Here is a 19,171-nt window from a genome sequence, read left to right as displayed (position 1 = left end):
AAAAAAGGGCTAACATTTTTTAACATTTCCCCTTCAGGTGTCGCCTTTGATAATTACATGAAAATGTAGTTAGTATGTAGCAAAAGTGTAGTTATTGTGTAGTTACCATGTAAGAAAATTAATTTAGTGGACCTTTTTTCTTGGCCTGTTTTGCTTAAACCTTATTTTATAAACAATCCAATAAAGAGGAGAGCTTAAAGTTGACCATTCTTGTAGGAAATTGATGTTATAATCGGATAAACTTATAATAGCACGGCTAAATGTTCTATATAGCTAGTAATATTCGACGGAATATCAAAAACGAGGAATATGTATAATAGAACTTGACTTCGTCAGTATATTTACGGTATATTTTGAAAGTAAGACCGTATATTTAAGTATATTTTTGAGTGTGAGACCGTATACCTTATCGATAACAATAGCATTTTTTGCGGGACGCCTTATTTTCATTCAAAAAACCATTTTTTCCCGCTGCTGCAGCCCGTGCACAGTTTATTCGCATTCAAGGTCTAAACAATTGAAACAATAGCAAAATGGCTCGTCGCGACTATTTACAGGACAGAAGTCAGGGTAAAATCAGCGTTGCGACTGCGGAAACCACAAAACCCATGTCTCCACGCAGAATCCATCAAAACGTTCCTGTTGGAGTTTTGCAAGTGCGACGATGACGGCAAGAAGAAATTTGTTTATGGCTCGCAGCTGGTGAAGCTGGCGCATAGGGAGCAGGTCCTGATCACCATCGATCTGGACGATCTCTCGGAGTTCAATGAAAACCTGGCCGAGGCGGTGATCGACAACTGCCGACGCTATGCGGGCATCTTCAGTGATATGATTGCCGAGCTGCTGCCCAGCTAAAAGCAGCAGGAGGTGCACGCCAAGAGCGTCCTGGATGTGTACATTGAGCATCGCTTGATGTTGTACGACCGCGTGCGCAATCCCATGGAGCAGCGCGATGACCGCAATAGCTTCCCGTCCGAGCTGATGAAGCGACTGTGAGTAGGCCCCCAAAACCTCAGTAAAGGTGAAATCTCTGATTTTATGCCATTTCCAAGGTCCACGAAGACCATAGGCGAGGTAAAGGCCCAACACATGGGCAAGCTGACGACTGTACGAGGCATTGTGACGCGCTGCACGGAGGTGAAGCCCATGATGGTCGTGGCCACATACATGTGCGATCGCTGTGATTCCGAGACGTACCAGCCGGTGAGCTCGCTCTCCTTCGCGCCCGTCCACGATGGTCCCTCGGACGATTGCCGCGTGAGCAAGGCCGCCGGTCGTCTGTACTTGCAGACGGTACAATTCGATAATTGGACTAAAATATAGTGTCACCAAATAATACCCAACTAAGAGAGACAGCGGTAGAGCAATCACATTCTGACAAAACAGCGCGACGTCCAACGTACCCGAGGAAAAAGCCGGCTTGGAATACGCCTATTCGGAGCGGAAATATGCATAAAAGAAGGGAAGAATATGGGATACTTTGGCATTGTGGCAAGTAAAACACATGTCCACATTAAAATAAATCTAAATCTATACCCTCTTAGGAGTTTAAAAAGCCGCTTGAAGCCGGACATGACGAAATCGACCACTCCAGGAGAAAGGAGCTCGCCACCGAACAGCTACAAGTAAAAGGACAGGATGTGGAAGGCGCTGGCAGCAAAGGTATCGGCTGATCGCCTGTAGAAAAAGCGAGCGGCTGTAGAGCGGCCTTATACGCCATCTCTCCACTAGCCGATGTCTTCTACGATTAGAAACTGAAGCAGAAATCAGGAAAAGTCCACGCTGCTGAGGAAATACACATCTAGACAACTTTACATTTACCGAAGTTCTGCCCCCGCCCACAGTGATTGGCTATAAGAGCAAGAACATGTTTGCCGTGGACAAGATCTGTGAGGGAAAAGTCTTAAGTGATGTGCCGCTTGGGCAACTACAGCGATGGCACTGTGGATCTCCATATGTGCCGCACTTACTAAATAGCAAATAGGCAGCTCAGAGTTATTTCAAAAGATTAGAGGCAATCGATATTCCTCGTTCAGCGAATGCCAATCGGCTGCTGTATGTCTCCGGTAATCCGCACAGTGTCAAACGGAGCTTCAACGAGCTGGCCAGACCCGAGTGCAAGCAAGGGATCCAGTCCTTGTTTGATACCCCAAACGACACACACGGCGATGAAAAGTACTGTCAGTAGAAGCAGAATCAGAGGCTGTGGCTGACTGAAACTACTACTAATGTAAACATTAAGACAAACAGGGCACTTCTTGTCTGTACAAATCATGGACGTTGCACACAGGCAATGCCTGATGCGCCTTGGTGTCTGTGATAAATCTCGTATGAAGGGCGTCGAAGAGGCGAATGCCTGCACCGAATCTTAATGAATATTGATTGCCTAGATGACTTTGTTCACTCCGATCCTAATGTAAATCACGCATTGCGTAAGTAGCACCGAACGCCTTGCCAAACCCTTTCAGACAATTTTCAGTTCCCCCGTCTAGGTTGCACAAGCATGTGGGCAACATTCCATCGTTCTTTGTGCGCCTGGCGGCGGTTCTGGTTTCGTCAAGCGCCATAGCCCAAAAAAGAACCTGGGTGGTGCTGCAAACCTCGAAGAGGAAGAGGATTAAGGACCAAGTAAGTAGTTTGGGATATTTTACCGATTGGCTAACTGAATACCACTACCAGTTGAGTAACTTATTTTTGGGCAATTGCCACCTCTGTTAGTGAAGATGACGTACATACGGGTGCGTACATGTATCCATGGCTTATGTGTCTTAGAACCATTCCCTTCAAAGGAAGGGAATTTTAAAAGTTAAAGCATTTTTATACCCGGTACTCGAAAAGTCTGCGGATATATTAGTTTTGTGTTGGATAATGATGTGTGGAACGCCCAAAAGGAATCGTTTCCAACTGCTCCCAGCGTTTCACGATCAACCAAAATATATCCAGACTCCTGTGATATCACACAGTTACAAGTGTTTTCAAAATTTCACTTCCATAATCGTGAAGACGGCTCGTAGAGAATTACCACATCTATTAGATCAGATCGGATCATTCTTATAGCCAAAATGAAGAAATCCATTTGCTGAGACGCTTCCCATTCATTCCGACGCTTACTCATTCTCTCTCACTCTTAATCGTGCAGTGCCCGAAAGCGAGATGTAATGGTTCGTGTTGATGTGGAAAGGGAAATAGAGAGAGACAGATGAAGCGGAAGAATGGAAACGAATGGTGTTTAAAATTAAAATCAAATTGTAATTAAGTGAGAATGGGATAAACGAAGTGCAAGAGTTAGCATTGGAACATAGAGAGTGGTCGTCCTCTCTTTCATGACCAGTTCAAGCAAAACTGAGATAAATCGTGGTCTGAATTGGCTGTCCTACCGAAATCCCCACTCCCCGCAATAACCAACAAATATGTACATTGGTCCCTTCTGGGCACCGCTATACTAAAAGACAGAGAGAGTGAGATAGAAAGCATGCGGTAGTCATCGGCTCCTGTATAATTACGTTTAAAATATATTGTATTGGTTACATAAATCATAAGCTCTCATATATACATAGACACTGATCCAGTGCCGGGAATAAAAGTATAGTCGCAACTCTCAGCATTCCCGCTCGTTTTTTAAAATATAAATTACAATTTGTACTTTTCTCAATAGAGACTCCCCCAAAAGATACTTCACAAATTTTTCCGAAATATTCTCCACTCAGACTGAAAGTATGCACTGATGGCGGCCGATGTGAAATTCTTTGCGGCCACTGAAACATTTAGTTGCAACTTTTAGGCACAAATGAAAATTTACCTTGTTAATTTTACATTGTTATACCTCTCCAGAGGGTATGTTAAATTTGCACAGAATTTGTAATGTACAGTTCAATCTAAGAAAGCAAAGCGAAGATCATGCACTTGCTTGAATATTTCAAGCACAATTTACAACTTAGATCTGACCATAAGCCCCTTTGGCATCGACCTTATTGTGGGGCATAAGCCTACAATGCACCTCTGGTGGATTCGATTCAAATTTGTCCGTCCGCGCGTCTATTTCGATGAAAACTAGTCGGAATCTACTTCAATGTTGTTCAATGTTCTAAATGATGTTCTTCCTTACAGAGATTTCCATTTATTTCCTCACTCGAATGTGTCTAATTTCTCGATGGAGGGTCAGGGTCCCAAATCCTAATTAACAACAGAAAGAGCCAGGCAACCGCCAGAGGGTTGGGCAATTCGCAAATCCCCAAAATTCTGATTAAGAAAATATTTCTGTATGTATTCTATGAGGTTGGGGATCCATCATTCTATGCCTCATACAAATCTGACCAATTTTATAATACCCTCGTCAGTGGGCTATACAAAGCCATCCTCAATGTATCTTACATGCGAGTATAGCACATACTCGTACATATTTTTGGTTTTCCCGAATTTATGTGAAGTTCCCACAATAATTTATCATGGAGACAGGAGGAGATCGATTCTAAAGCCTGCCTGCAGTTAGGTGACTCTTTAAATTATCCCCCAAGATTAAGAAGATTCCATGCGCAGGCGTGGCAGCATCAGAAGTCATCAGAAAGGTGTCACAAATCATTCACGCGAGACGACACGACCCGACACCCTCCCCTTCGCGCAGCGCGGTGAAAGTGGAAATGATATTAAAGCAGCCGAAGATAAATACAGGGAAAAAGTAATCAGTAATTGAAACAGTTGTCTCGAAAAAATCAACGCAAATCCAAGGGTCGGGCACTGAGCACTTCCAGCGAAGCATTCAGGCGGCATGTAACACAATCCGTGCGTAACTATAACTACTTAGTACAAGGCATAGAATGTATCTAGTGCGCAGCATGAGGTGAACAAACTCTGCTGCGCATGCGTCGCTGTCGCTGTTGCTGTTGCTGTCTTCCTCGGAACTTTGTCGTCCTCCTCCTGTTCGTTGTCATCCGATTTCAAAACATGAAAAATTAGTCCACTTCCGTCGCATAGATCCAGGCAGTCACCTCTCCTGCCTGCCTGCCTGCCTGCCTTGCCCCTAGGTTGAATGAACTGCAATTGTGTCCAATCCTGCCTGCCAGACTTGTTGCCTTTCGCTTGAGTGCATTGAACTCGGCTTGGGGTTGCGTGGTTGAGATAGTTCTTGGATGTGAGTGTGTACAGTCAGCAGGATATGGATGTGGCTGTGGAGGCAGGATTTCAAAGGAACCAACTGTATGTTGTAATATCTTGAATATGGCTTTTCTTGAGGAAACTTCAGAATACTCGTACTTCAGGCCCACTTCAGTGACATGGTGCCATGGATGGCGGTGCAATTAAATGGCAACCAAGCAAGCGACACCTCTGGTTCCGCTGGCAAACTTTGGTCGCCGTTTGGCCCCCCCACTCCCGCCACCGTCTTTCCTCCTGCGGGACCCCATTAGAAACGCAGAACCCGAGCCGGCTTCGCGGGGTGCAACACAAACAGACGCGACGTCTGCTGCGGCTGCCGCGGCTGTTGCTGTGGCATGTGCGAGGGGGTAAGGGGGAAGGTGGGGGACACGGGGGAAAAACGGAATCTAACAAAAGTGATGGACCGGCGCTGACTGCACGTCCGACTCCGGGACTATTTTTAGCCGACCGCGCGACGTTGTCTCCGTCTAGTTAGTATCGGGAACACATCATCTTCTTGTTGCCGAGGGAGGCTGCTGCGACTGCGCTGCCACACCGCCTCACTGCTAGAACTGCTGCAACGGATGCAGTTGGTGCCGTGATCTGGCTTCCGAGGCGATTCAATTGCATTCCAGCGCGCGCTCGGTACGGATACGTTACGGCACACCAGAGAGACGGATACCGATACGGATACAGCCGTTCAGATCGTGTGCAGACGAATCTCCATTCGGGTTAATTGTCACATTGGATTATCAGTGAAAGTGGAGAAATTCTGAATGAAAAGATAGTGCAGTTCCTAACATCTATGGTTGTGTCTTCCAAGTGTTATTCCAAGATTGTTCCAAAACATTACCAAACAAAAAGTGATCCTCAACAAGCAACAACAAAGTTAACTAAAGGTTGGAGACGAAAATGTTCAAGAAACATATATAATTTGTTAATAACACATTCGATTGCAGTTCTGCTGGTTTTATTTTATTTTTATTTATTTTCCTGTGGCTAAGTGCTTTCAAATATCATAGCATACTTTTTGCATTGCGAAACATTCGTTTCGATTTCGATCTAAGAATATCGAAGAGTTCTCTTTGGTCCCAGAGGAAAATCGCAACGAAATGAGTAATGCCAATATAATGCTTCTGAGCTGTAGGAATTTCGCCCGTCCCTCGCTCCCCGTGTCGTGCAGTGACCACATCTCAATGCCTTTAAGTGCAAATGTCTGGAACGGCGAACCGTTGAACAAAGACATCGGCAGGACAGGACCGTGCCGTGCCGTGTCGGACGGGGCGGGGCGGGGCGGCGCATGAGGACGCTGAATTTAAATTGGAAACAAGCTAAAAAATGTCGCATGTTCGATGGTTCTCCATTACCAATGCCCCTCCACTCCCCTACCCACGGCAGCATTTTTAAGCATTTTCCCACTCTCCGCTCATTTCACTTTCCACCCAAAAAGAACGAAGGAATATGTAAACACAAAAAAAAAAGAGTGAAGACGCACAAGTTCAAGATTCTCAGAGGCAGAGAAATGTGTGCGCACACACACGAACACGCACACGCGCAGAGTATATCAAACAGGAGGTGAGGCAGTCGCTGTGCCCGGATAGAGCCTGGTTTTAAGTCCCCTCTTGTTTGGGCTCTCTTTCTCACAGAAATATAATCATTTCGACTGCTACAAAGGCACAGCCATGACAACCAGCCTGTCATTTGGCCTGCAGTAGACTCGCCCGGACTGCCTCACCTCCAGTTTGATATGCCTTGCACACACTCACACACGCGTGGAATAGCTAAAAGTAGAAACGCGCGCAGTCGAAGCAATAAACTGCAACGAAAGTAGTTTAATGCAGTTTGCTGGGGATCCTAGGCCCCCCTCCCCGGCCACCGTGCCTCACCGGATTCCCTTTGCTCTGCTTTGGCGCACGACAAACAACAGCAACAGCAACTGCCAGCACGTCGCGTCCCCTGCAACAGAACAGAACAGAACAGGCAGCGGCTGCGGCTGCGGCTGCGGCAGCCTCTCCTCCGTGCCCTGCTTCCCGGGCCGTGCACAGCAGACGCGTCACCGTCACCCGATGCGATCGTTTGGTTGATCTATTTTCGTCCTAGCCTTAGCCCCAGAGAGAGGGGATGGGATGGGATGGGATGTATAGTTTTTCGTCGCCTCGAGTAATTTGTTTGTTGCATTAGTTTGGTGGAAATTCTACACTGTGGAAAATTTGACATTACTATTTCTTTTGGGTAGAATAAAAATGGATTTTTATCGACTGCCACTTGTGGGAATTTTGTTGAAAAACAGTTTTGAATGGCAAAAGATTAGAATGTACTAAACCAGCGGGCAGCGGCAGACATTTCGTGTGCATTACTCGGCACCCATGTGCCACTGACTCCACTGAAAAGGGCTTTCTTGTTGTTCAGTTGCAAAAATTTGTTCAGTGTAGTTTTCCCCAAATGCCGCAGACCAAACCAAAACCAAAACCAAGTTCAGGCCACCAGCCATAACAAAATCGCATTCAAACAAACTGCAAGCGTCGCAAAAATGTTTATTTAAGAAAAACTTTGCACTGCCAGAGTCAATGTTCAAGGAGTTTTCAGCCCCGCCATTGAGCGACCCGTACCAGCCCCAGTCCCAGTCCCAGTCCCGCTCCCAACCCCAGTTGCAGTCCCTTTCGCTAGTTTTCCCAATGGTGGCGCAAGCGACTTAAAAATAGTGAGCTACAGAAGAGAATCTAAGACAGCAACAATAACTAAGACAACACCTACTTGAGAGGCGGAGGATGGGTATGGGGATGAGACGGAGTCGGAGTCGGGCCTGTATGGACTCATATGTCAAGAGTGCGACGACATTGCCCATGTAATGGCAGCACAACTATTACGAGTTCTTTGCACTACGGAAGAAGCAGACGCCAGCCATCAGCAGCAGCAGCAGTAGCAGCAGCAGAATCGTTGCAGGGGGCCACACCACACCACACCACATACTCGTACTCGTACTCGTACTCGTACTCGTAGAAGATGCGCTCACATGTGGCCATAAATGGGGGAAGTTGCGTGCATGCGTCTATCGTTCTTTTGGGGGGACACTTCCGTCTTGTGTGTGCCTGCGTGCCCCTCTCCCTCACATACATACGTATGTACGTATGGGAGATTTATGTTGAAACAATTCCACGTTCTGTTGTTGCCCTGGCATTAAGTGGCATTAAAGTTTCCCGGGCTTATCGCCTACAAGCTCGCACCTACAGATGCACAAGATCTTCGGGCATGAGTTGAGCTAAGATTTGGGCTCATTTCCGCTGGAGGTACATCTGTACATCCATACATCCACTGTGCAGTGTGCAGTATGTGTGTGTGTCTTTTATGGAGGATCGTTAATGTCAAGTCAGCCCTCAAATTACATATTTTAAAAATTTGTTGAATGTGGAGCATTCTCCAGGTACAGTTGTGCCTGGATGGAAGCTGGAAGGCACAGTAGATCAGCCGCTGATCAGGATCAATAACCGATAAGTCGAACTCGGAAATAGTTTCCCTCACATTAAAACCATATTTTAATAGAATTCTTTCTCTTTACCTCTTTTTCAGCACATGGCCACCCTGCAGCAGATGCCACTGCATCACATGGAGGACGAACAGATAGATCTACCGACGCCACCGCTGCCCATTAATCCGCCACCGAAACTGCTCGCCAATGGGATTATCTACGGCTTTCGGACACGTCACTTGTCCTGCATCGAGGAGAACGACTCCGATTCGCTGGCCGGCAGCTCCGTTCCCCGTGCCTACGACATGATGCAGCAGGCGGACGAGACCTTCCAGAAGCTGAACGCCAATGCAGAGCAGAGCTGCGAGGAAGAGGACGAGAGCCAGTCTGGTAGCGAGGATGAGGAAGGGAACCTGGATGATACGATTGCCATGATCGATGAGTCGCGACTCTGCGATGCCGACTATCTGGATGAGCTGGTGGCCGATGAACAGCAGCAGCAACAGCAGCAGCAGGAGGAGTCCTCGGATCTAGTCGATTCGGGCAATGTAGAGGAGGACTACTGGCAGCCCAGCTTCAATCGCAACGACATCATGATGACCTCCGTCTACGGCACACTGAATGGCTCCATAGCCAGTGAAATCTCCTCGACAGCCCCGCCAGCCTACTCAGAGCTAAGCACTCCCAAAAAAGAACAACCCGAGCCTGTGTATGCCACGCCTGAGAAGCGTCGCGCCAGCAACCGCAGCTTCGACTCCACCTGCGCCTCCCTCACGAGCTCCATCTACGGCGGCTCCATGAACTCCTCCCTCGATCTAAAGTACTCCTCGCTGGTCGTCTCAGTGGGCGGCGGCGGCGACTCTGGCGGCATCAGTGCCACCAGCACACTGCGCGGCACCTCCGTCCCCCCCATGGACATCTCCATGATGTCCAGCGATGGCGTGAGTGCCCTCGACTGGAGCTCGACCAGCGTAGGCTGCGGACACGTCTTGGACACGGACGATGCTAATCCTGAAGAGGACCTCAACGAGGAGATGTCCGCCAAGTGCCTGAGTGCAGCAGAGAGTGGTGAGTGCTTCACACACTGAATATTTGCCATAAACCCCATAAAATTGTCCATTATTGACTAATTGTGAGAAAGACCCAATCCTTGGCATGATATTTATTTCTGTTTTGGCGATTTCTCTTTGTATTGTACTTCCATCTGAATGATGACCGAATGGCAATTCATCAATGCCGACCGGCTTTAAACTCATTTACAATCCTTCATTACCGGACATAGACACAGACGTAAACACAGATACAGATACAGATACTTCCCTCCTCGTACACGCCTGTACAACTGTTTTAATGACCGACTCGCAACGGACTCATTTCTTTCGGCATTAGAAAGGTAGCCCGCAAGGCGGCGGCTAGCGCTGACCCCCAGCAGCACACACTTCAACATCATCAGCATCCACAACAACATCCTCTCAGCCGAAAAACCAACAGATTTCCACCGGGCTGGGCTGGTGGAGCGGTGGTCCATACGATTGGTACGATTCAATCGGCCGTAGAGCAAACAAAGCCAAGGATAGGAGAGAGAGAGAGAAAGCCATTTCACACAGATGTTTAACAAGCCCCAGCACCAGGGTCATAAATCATCCAAGTGGATTTTATATATCTCTTATTTGGTTAGCATATGACCGGACCGTGGCCGGCAAACGAGGATCCTCGGCGACTGACTTCTCCTCGGGGTGAAAATTCGCTGACATTGACAGTTTCTAATAAGAAAATTGGCCAAGATTTATGTCCCAGTCTTCTGCTGACTTCCTTCCACTTTTCATTTAAAACTAATCAATAAACTAGCACAGCGCACAACAAAAAATTGTTGCAACAAATTGCCAAATGATGCTGCAAAGTGCAATGTCACAGTAATTTACGTGCCACTCCAAAGTCTCCCCCCATCCACAATCCACCATCTACCATCCACAATGCTGATGAGAATTTATGCAAGGGTTAAGTGTCAGCCTCAGCCTCAGCCCCGTCACTATTTGCATAGTGGGTTTCATCCGCTTGGATCTGTTTAGAATCATTTGCGAAACACTATTCCATCTGAAATCGTATTCGGTGTTCGATTTGGCATCAAATGATCAGACAAGGAACCGTCTTTGGTAGCCAAATATCATCTCCATCACTTTCGAAAGAACTGTCCCATATTCACCCTTTTCCCTGGATAGATATTCGCAAAGTTTTTCTCAATTTTCGTCCACTGTTCTGCCATGGCTGTGGAAATTCGTGGCGCGTTGCGGTGTGTGCGTGTGTATGTTCGCAAAAGTGAAAAGTCATGAATCATATGCATCATGATCACACCGAACACTATGCCCGTGCCACACCAAACCATGGCAAACTAGGATGGATGATGATGATGATGAAGCTCCAGCTCCAGCCACAGACACAACCACAGCCAGAGCCACAGCCAGGGGGAGCATTGAGTGCGAGTGGATGTGGATGTGGATGGGCCATAAAGTTCCATTGCTTATCGCTGGAAAACTTTTAAAAAACACTTGAGATTGCGCTGAGAACGTGCAGAGAGACCGAACCGAACCGAACCGAACCGAACCAAAGCGAAGCCTCAAAGACGCATCCGTGGAACAGGTAGAAGAGTCTCTCAGCACACACTCCACTCCGCCGCAGAGAAATGGGGAAGACGAAGACAGGCAGTGGCAGTGGCAGACGCTTGTTGTTTGGCTGCTTGTATCTACAAATAGACTTGGAGGAGAGCTCTGACGGCCGCAAGACAAAGTCAAACAAAAGACCCAAACGGTAGTTGCCATGAATGGACCAACAACGAATCGAGAAACCGGCTGAAAACTATCTGTATCTGACGGATGCGAGAGGCCAACACTCGGACACAGTTGCCATTGCAACTTTGTAGCCCGCGGGCACAGCTGGACCCAAACGGGGGACGGGACCCGGTAACTATTTATTGGCACGGATGGATCCCAGGCTCGGATCCAGATAGGAGCCTCAATAAAATCCCAGCGCACGCACTGCGTTGAATGCATTTTGTGTGTTCGATAAGCCCCGAGTCGGCGAGGAGTCGCCGACGTCGGGGATTTCCCACAATCGATGCACTTGAATTTGAATTTCGCAATTGCTCTTTCAATATTTATGAGTTGAACTCTGTAGTTACTCTTGTTCAGTGTTGCGATAATGAAAGTGCCTAGGATGGAAACCATTTACTTGGTTCCTGATTAAACAGAATTTACGACAAAAAAAGGATAAAAGTCCAAGAATTCAATCGAATGAGAACTGGAAGAACTAATTCCCAGAAATTTAGAGCTTACCCGCAACATTGCCAAATGTTCAAATCAGTTTGGGTTTTATTTGTAAGTGTTTCTAGATCAGCCTTAATATTTATGGTTCTCTTATCAAGTAGATTCCTGTAATTAAATGTAATTTTCTAGATTTCTCTGTGCCAAAGATTTCTACAACCGACTTGTAATAGAATGGCTCCCCATCGTTCTCCTCGTTGCCCTCTTACCATAATCAAAGCCCATTAATCAAGATTGTGTCACAGGTATGAGCTCATTTGAGCGCTTTACATGGACTCAATAACTGAGGAGGGATCTACGACCAACACGAACACATGGAAACGAACACGAACATGTCGAGCGATTACAAACCATTATTGTTATTGCTCGAAGATTACACTACGTGAGCTGTACGCGGACGGGCGGGCCTTTGTTTCTTCTCCTTTCTACCCTAATGAGTAGATTAATTCTAATGTAATTGAAAGTTCAGTGGGGCTTTCAGCTATCGAAATGTTTCAAAACTTGGGTAACCTTCCCATTTGACTGGTAAGCTACCAGAAATGGTGTTGATGGTGATTGTGGTGAAAATAGAATTCTGTTCTTTAAGGAATTGTTGACTTTGGTTTGTGATGGGATTCCTATGACACCTGGCCCCAAAAACTACTGTTACATTTCCCCGATGGAAGGAACTGATCAAATAGGACTCGTATCTTATCATTTAATTTATGTAAATATTCGAAAATAATAATGTTGGGTGAAGAACCTGTGTAGAGTGTAGGCCGTAGAATAATTTCAAGGGAGTCCCGACGGCACCCTGTAGAGTGACACCATTCCACCTTCCACCTCATCCTCGGCCAATCGAAGTCTTGCCTAATCCACTCACTTTCAACCAGTCACTTATCTGAGAGGAGCCCCTGGAGAGAAGAGTCACCTACATCTGCTTGCGTCATCATTCGCTCCTCGGTCAGCCGGATGCGGTGTGTGCGGAGGGAGGTAAGGGAGAGCAAGCGATAAGCGACGCGACCAAGTCAGCACCTCAATCAGTCAAAACCCATAAAGAACAAATACAAATACTAGAACTCAGCGTGAATGAATGCTTCCACACAAATTGAAAAAAAAGAGTGATAGTGGAACTGATAAGACAGACGCAGAGACAACCAAACCAACGCACGCCGAGCGCCGAAACGAGCGCCGTGCGGAGATCGCTTATCAGCTGGAGAGCAGAAAGACAACCAGCGGGAGAGAGGAGGAACGACGACGAGAGCGCAAGCACACTCTGAACTGTGCCTTGGGTCTTGGAAAACCGGTAAATGTGCACGAGAGTTGCGCACGCTCTCAGCCCGCTGTGCGGAGAGAGTCGGACACTTGTCTGGCTTTGGTATAACATTAAAAGGTGGGGCCAGCCGAGCGAGTTCTCTCTTTTTGAGGCACCAAATTCTTTCCGAATATAGAAAGTGCAGGCGCGCATGCTTATGCGGTGTATTTTCTGCTTGCAATAACAATTCATGTATTTTGATTTATATTTTGTGCATTTTAACAAGAAAAGAATCACAAAACCATCATGTTAAGAAAACCACACGATCGAAATGTTTGCTATAAAAACATTGAAACATTTGTGCATTTTAACAAGAAAAGAATCACAAAACCATCATGTTAAGAAAACCACACGATCGAAATGTTTGCTATAAAAACATTGAATTAAAAACGAATATATATTTGGGCCTCGCAAAAAGTGGCCGCTCGCTGAGCTGCCCTTACCTTGCCGCAAGGTATATCTCGGCATAGTTATACCATGTGTCTGGCTTTCTGCCGCTCAGTTTCAAAACGCATTTTAAAGCTCGCGCACGCGCACCTCTCGGCCCAGCAACGGCTTTTGGCCAACCGCGATCAATCGTACGGACGGACGGGCCCGGCATCGTCGCTACTTTGGATACGGTTCTCATTTCAGAAACACATACTCGTATGTCAAATTCCCAAACAAATGTGCAAAATTGCTAAGTTAAACAGAGTTCACATGTGCCGTTGCGGCAGGTGATGAGTTATGTGGAATGCACTGAAGAAAAATGTAATAAACCTACCTGAGTATAAATACTATTGTTTGTTTCAGTGTGTGCAGTATGTGTGTGCATAATCGTCTAGGAATTCCTCTAGTTTTGTGTGAAAAGTATTTTACTGTTTATAAATTGATGACTCCTCCCCATAACGAGGGATAAGATAGTATAATAAGAAATGATTCGCGTCATGTGGGTAGCAACTACGAAATTTTATGAAATTGCTTCACCTTAAAACAGTAACAGAAAAGAAAATATAACAGTAAAATTCTTTGCCAAAAATGTATGGCCAAAACAAAAAAAGAGGATCCACAGAGAACCAACTAGCCAATCTAATGAGAGAAAAAGCGTAAAATGAAAAGCCAACATCTATATTTAGTGATTTATTTTATCTGCATGTATTTTTTTATTTATTTTTAAGTGCAGTTAAAAAACGAAACAAACGAAAGAAAACGACTTGAAAAAAAGAACGACAAAAAGAACGTGCTACAAAAAGTGTGACAGAGAAGAGAACGAGAAAGAAGACAAGAATTTAGGCAGCAAGAAACAAGGCTAAATCAGGCGCCCGGCAGCCAGGGCAACGACTTGAAAGGATTCGCCTCACCGGCAGCAGCCAACAGGCAGCGGCAGCTGGAACTGCATCCATCTTGCAGCTACAGCAACAGCAACAGCTACAGCTACAGATACCGATGCTGAGATACTTGTACATGAGGCAACCAACGAACCCACAGCGAACCACAAAAGATACATGCCATGTTCCCACTAACCAACCGCTCTTCGAGTGGCAAAGGCACCAGCAACATAACCCGAAATAACAACACCAACAGCCAGACCACAAGCTTTATAATCGGCAACAGCAACAACAACAGCAACAATCATAACAACAACAACAACAACCACAGCGGCAGCGGCAGCGCAAAGGATAAAGGAAATTTTGAAAATAATTGGAGCTGCAATAAAACAACCGGTCGTCGATCTGGAAGCGGGAATAGCTGCAGTTTTTTAGGTAAAGCATCTCCTTTGGAGCCCAAAAGCCACTCACTCATTTCGGTGTCATAAGTTAAGAGTCATTTACCGTTAATTGTCATGTTTCGCATTGGTGGAGGTGCATCATTGGGTTTTTTTGTACACACAATATTTTATACGGAATAGTTGCTAGATAATTATCTTTCTAGTTTCCGGACAAGTGGACAAGTGAAGTGTGGTCAGGTACACTGTTTTGACCAAAAGAAAGCTCTGGCCCAAACAAAACCCGAGTCTGCTGTCCATTTATTTATTGTACTCGCACTGGGAAAGCTCTTCGAAATGAACTCCGCTGGCGAGCGGTTTCTTTTGATCGCCCGAGCCTTATCTTGTGGCCATCATCTCATCTCCTTCATTGGAATGGCTTCAATTTCGCAAATCGCATTTACTCTTTTCAGCTTGCAGTACTTTTGATGTCCCCAACTGATAAAGGGTTCCCTCTTTTAGCTGAAATTTACAATGTAAATTGCATTAATTGCAATTTTCTGTTCAAATTGACTTTGCAGCGGCGGCGGCATTGCACTGTGGCTGTCGCTGTTGCTGTTGTTGTCGTTGTTGGATTTACATTAAAATGCAAATACTTTTGCACTAATTTACATGTCGCGCCGGTTTCGTTCGTTCTCTCCCCTTGAACCCACAAGAGCCTGAGGAGAGAGAGAGAGACAATGGAAGTCTTTTGTTGTTGCAGCAGACATGGCTTGGATGGGGGAGTGAGTGCAGGAGGATGTGTAAGTGTGAGCTTCAACCATGTGAAATGCCATAAAAATTCCAGTCTCTTCGCAGGGCTGTCCTCTTCCTCTGCTTCCTCTGCCTCCTCTGCCTCCTCCGCTCTTCTCTGCATCACTCTTCTTTTTTGCTGTCTGCTGCTTGCTGCTTCTGCTGCTGCTTTAGTTGCGCTTGCGCAATCATCGTCGAAAGCTTCTTCTTTGCTTTTTCATTGCGCATGCCAAAAAGAGAAGCCGAAAGAGACACAGCCAAGTGTATGTAGAGGGAGAGGGAGAAAGAGAGACAGAGGGGGGAAGTTTGAGGGGATGTCGGCACATGCGCTTTGTTTGCCAGTCGCTGTGGTTGTTGCTGTTGCTGTTGCTGTTGCTGTGTTTGGGAAAGAATTCCCAGAAATATTTTACTTGGAAATTTGTTAACAGTCAAGACAAAGACAGCAGCATAGTAGGGAACATTGTTGTTGTTCGACCGAGCCGGGGGCCATGGAAGTGTATCAAGTGTTTGCTGGGTAGACTCTCTTCCCCTCACCCCCCCACCACCACGATTCCAAGTTGAAGGTTAAAGTTGAGTCGCTCTCAAGCCTTTCGATTGAAATGTGGAAAAAGTTTTGGTTCTGTGGCCTGGAATTTATTTGTTCGAGTGGACTTGAAGATCCTTTGTGCGGCATTAGAAACTGAATGGACGGAACTTGAACTTGATATGTTAAGACAGCTCTCAAGGATCTCTAGGAGATGGGATAAAGCATCCTGGTACACTCGTACCCACAAAAATCTAGAGGGCCAATAATCCTTTCGAAATGGTAACCAGCGTTCAAGCCCAGAGCCCTATCCAATACGATTCCGTGTTAGTTCTTGACTCTTTCGTTCAACTGAAGGCTGAATCAAGGCAGGAGTGGAGTAGCTGCGGCTGGGGCATTTGAACGCTGCTTCCAATCCCATTCCCACTTCTCGGGGCAGCTGTCGAAGCACTCGTGTGCATAGTTTTAATTGCAAATTGCAAAACTGACCAGTCATAACAAGTCTAATTAAGGCGAGATGTCTGCTAGCTGCTGCCTGCTGCCCGGCCGATGGCAGGCAAATAACTTGCATATTTTTAGATTTAGCCGTTCGCTCCGCATTTGCATGCCGATCTCTGGGTCTGTGGGGGCTGTCTCAATGTCAGAGCGTCTGTGTCCGCGGACACACCACAAAAATTAGAAAGGGAGATCCATGCAAAAGATGAAGAACCGCGAGCCGGAGTGGCAATGAGTTAATTTGCTGCCAAAACACACCCTCAGGCCTCATTAGGTTGCACTCTGAGTGAGATTTATAGGCAAAACTCTGAGTGGAGCGGCGCTGCTGGCGAATTAGTTGGAAATGCAAAAAATTGTCGGGTCAGTCGTAGAGGCAGGGCGCAGTGTTGAGGAGGAGGAGGAAGAGGAGGTCGCGGTCTGGCTCTGCTTAATTGTGTGGCAGAAGCAGCACCATCTCCGCGGGTTGCCCGACTAAATGAGCGCCTAAAGTGTTGCCGCGCCAAGATTGCAACATGTCCAGGGTCGATGGGGGGGAAGCCAATCCGACTAGCCAGTACTCTGATTTCGCCGTACTAGTATTCCAAGTGTTCAAGGATTCATTACTCCGAGGGTCGCTCCCATAAAGACAACGATTCGCCAGCATAAAGATGTCCACAGCTGGGGGAAAAAAATGGCTTTCGATTTGCTTTTGCATTTGCTGTGACATTTTGAATTATTTGACACTTTGCGCAAGCGCATATCCATCTGCACCCCGTTCTCTCGCCGCGGTGTGTCTCCACATCGCTGGGGTCTTTCTTCATGCATTTTATTAACTCATTATTTTGAAATCAACTCTGCCTGGCAGACAAGCAGGCAGGCAGGCAGGCAAAACTTGTTGCAGACAGAGACACACACAGATGGACAGTTGTTGGGGCTGGTGGCTTCCGTTGCACTCTCTTCTGGCGAAACTTTTCTCTTGATTGAGTACTCTCTCCCTCTCTGGGCGATTAGCAAGCGAATATTATTCATCTGGTGACCGCAATTCGGGGACTGAAAGAATAATACTCTTAATTGAGGCAATCAATAATTGTGGCATATCGTTAATTGACATCGATGTGCGATTCTTCTTCAAAGAACATGCACATTCAATGACTTATAAGCCAGTATAATAATAAAAATAATAATAATTTTAATCAAATTAGCAATAAAATCAAAAAAATTCGGTAGTCTTTGATCGGATCTTAGCATTGCATAAATTTCGTATCTAAGGTTAAGCCTCTAACACGCTTAAAGGCAACAACAAAACCAATTAATTATTTGCACATTTATGGGGATTTTCTCCCCACACCCCCAATTCTTCGTGGATTTCAAAATTGAAAAAAAAAAACAGCAAAAACAAGGAGCTGCCAGCCACTGCGTAACAGTCTTTTTTTTTTAGTGTAGATAAAAAATAAAAAAAAACACCAGCAGCAGCAGAAACAACAGTTCATATCTCTCCCATCTCGTATCGGGAGTCTTTTTTGGAGTCTTTGCGAGTAACTACTGTTTGTACGAGTAGCTGCCGTGAAGTTGTAGGCGTAAGACAGTTGTCCATGCATCTGTCTCTGTCTCTGTCTGCCTGTCGTGTCGGCAGCTCCCTGTGATGTGTGTGTGTGTGTGTGTGGTGTGTGTGGAAAGAGACATGAACAAGTAGCCGAGGACATGGCCAACGACCAACGAACGACATCAAACGGAGTGCCAAACGAATGGAAAACGAAAGAAACCAAAATGTACGAGTACGTACGTACAGTAGTACGTACTCGTATCTCTTGGAAGATATTGCGCGATCTCTGTTCAATGGATTTGCAATTACATTCATAAAAATTTAATTGGCGATGGGAGAAAACCTTGAATGGATTAAGCATATGGAGACAATGTGTTTCAAGAGGGCATGCGTACATATTTGTGTGAGGAATCGTTGGAGTTTTTGTTTGCCTTGACATCATCCGGGGAGGACAGCTCTCCGGGACTGGGGGGCTGGGCGGCTGGGAGATCTACCATTACCGTATCAACCTTCGTAATCTCTTCACTTAAACTCTTCCCATCTTCCCTGCTGAAACTCTAGAAACGAAAAAGTTGCCAAAAGTCACGTTTTCCCCTCCGCACAAGAGTTAAGATCAACACTCGCGATAGATCTCATGCACTGCACAGAAATAAACGTACAAATAAAAACCCCACAAAGCAAAACGTGCAAAAAACGCTCAACGCTAACATTTGTTGACTTTTGTTTACACATGCAAATTTACCCTTTAATATTTGCACTCAAAATCCACAAACCCCAAAGCCCAGACCCCAAACCCCAAAGCTCTATTTCGACTCTATTTCCCATATTATTATTATTTTTTTGGCGACGCGACAATTTGCAAAGCAAACGACAAAAATTGGAATAGTTTTCGAACCTCTCGCCGTGGCTGGGGTCTGGGGAGCGGCGAAGTGACGACGACAACAAGCA

The 19,171-nt window shown here is 46.0% G+C and overlaps 2 protein-coding genes across 8 annotated transcripts in view; both read left to right on the top strand.

Moving 5' to 3' along the window:
- Positions 1–460: 460 nt before the first annotated feature.
- LOC108152826 (DNA replication licensing factor Mcm7-like) lies at positions 461–1,487 on the top strand. The gene is made up of 2 exons (XM_017282425.2): positions 461–992; positions 1,053–1,487. The coding sequence occupies exons 1-2, from the start codon at positions 913–915 to the stop codon at positions 1,321–1,323; spliced, it is 351 nt and encodes a 116-aa protein (XP_017137914.1). The 5' UTR covers positions 461–912; the 3' UTR covers positions 1,324–1,487.
- A 62-nt stretch (positions 1,488–1,549) lies between these two features.
- LOC108152825 (protein TANC2) overlaps positions 1,550–19,171 on the top strand; it is a 55,153-nt gene continuing 37,531 nt past the window's right edge. For 2 of the 7 annotated variants that reach the window (XM_017282424.2, XM_017282423.2), the window contains exons 1-2: positions 13,711–13,957; positions 14,365–14,949. In XM_017282424.2, the coding sequence (XP_017137913.1) occupies positions 14,697–14,949 (253 nt within the window). In that variant the 5' untranslated portion in view covers positions 13,711–13,957; positions 14,365–14,696. Of the gene's footprint in view, positions 2,629–5,771; positions 6,030–8,697; positions 9,665–13,710; positions 13,958–14,364; positions 14,950–19,171 lie in introns of those variants that run through there. The other 5 variants (XM_017282418.2, XM_017282420.2, XM_033387811.1 and 2 more) reach the window with 5 other exon arrangements.

The sequence above is a fragment of the Drosophila miranda genome, chromosome XR, assembly GCF_003369915.1.
Source record: "Drosophila miranda strain MSH22 chromosome XR, D.miranda_PacBio2.1, whole genome shotgun sequence".
Lineage (NCBI taxonomy): Eukaryota > Metazoa > Arthropoda > Insecta > Diptera > Drosophilidae > Drosophila > Drosophila miranda.
Note: the sequence above shows the minus strand (reverse complement) of the source record. Positions and strands in the feature narration are given on the sequence as shown.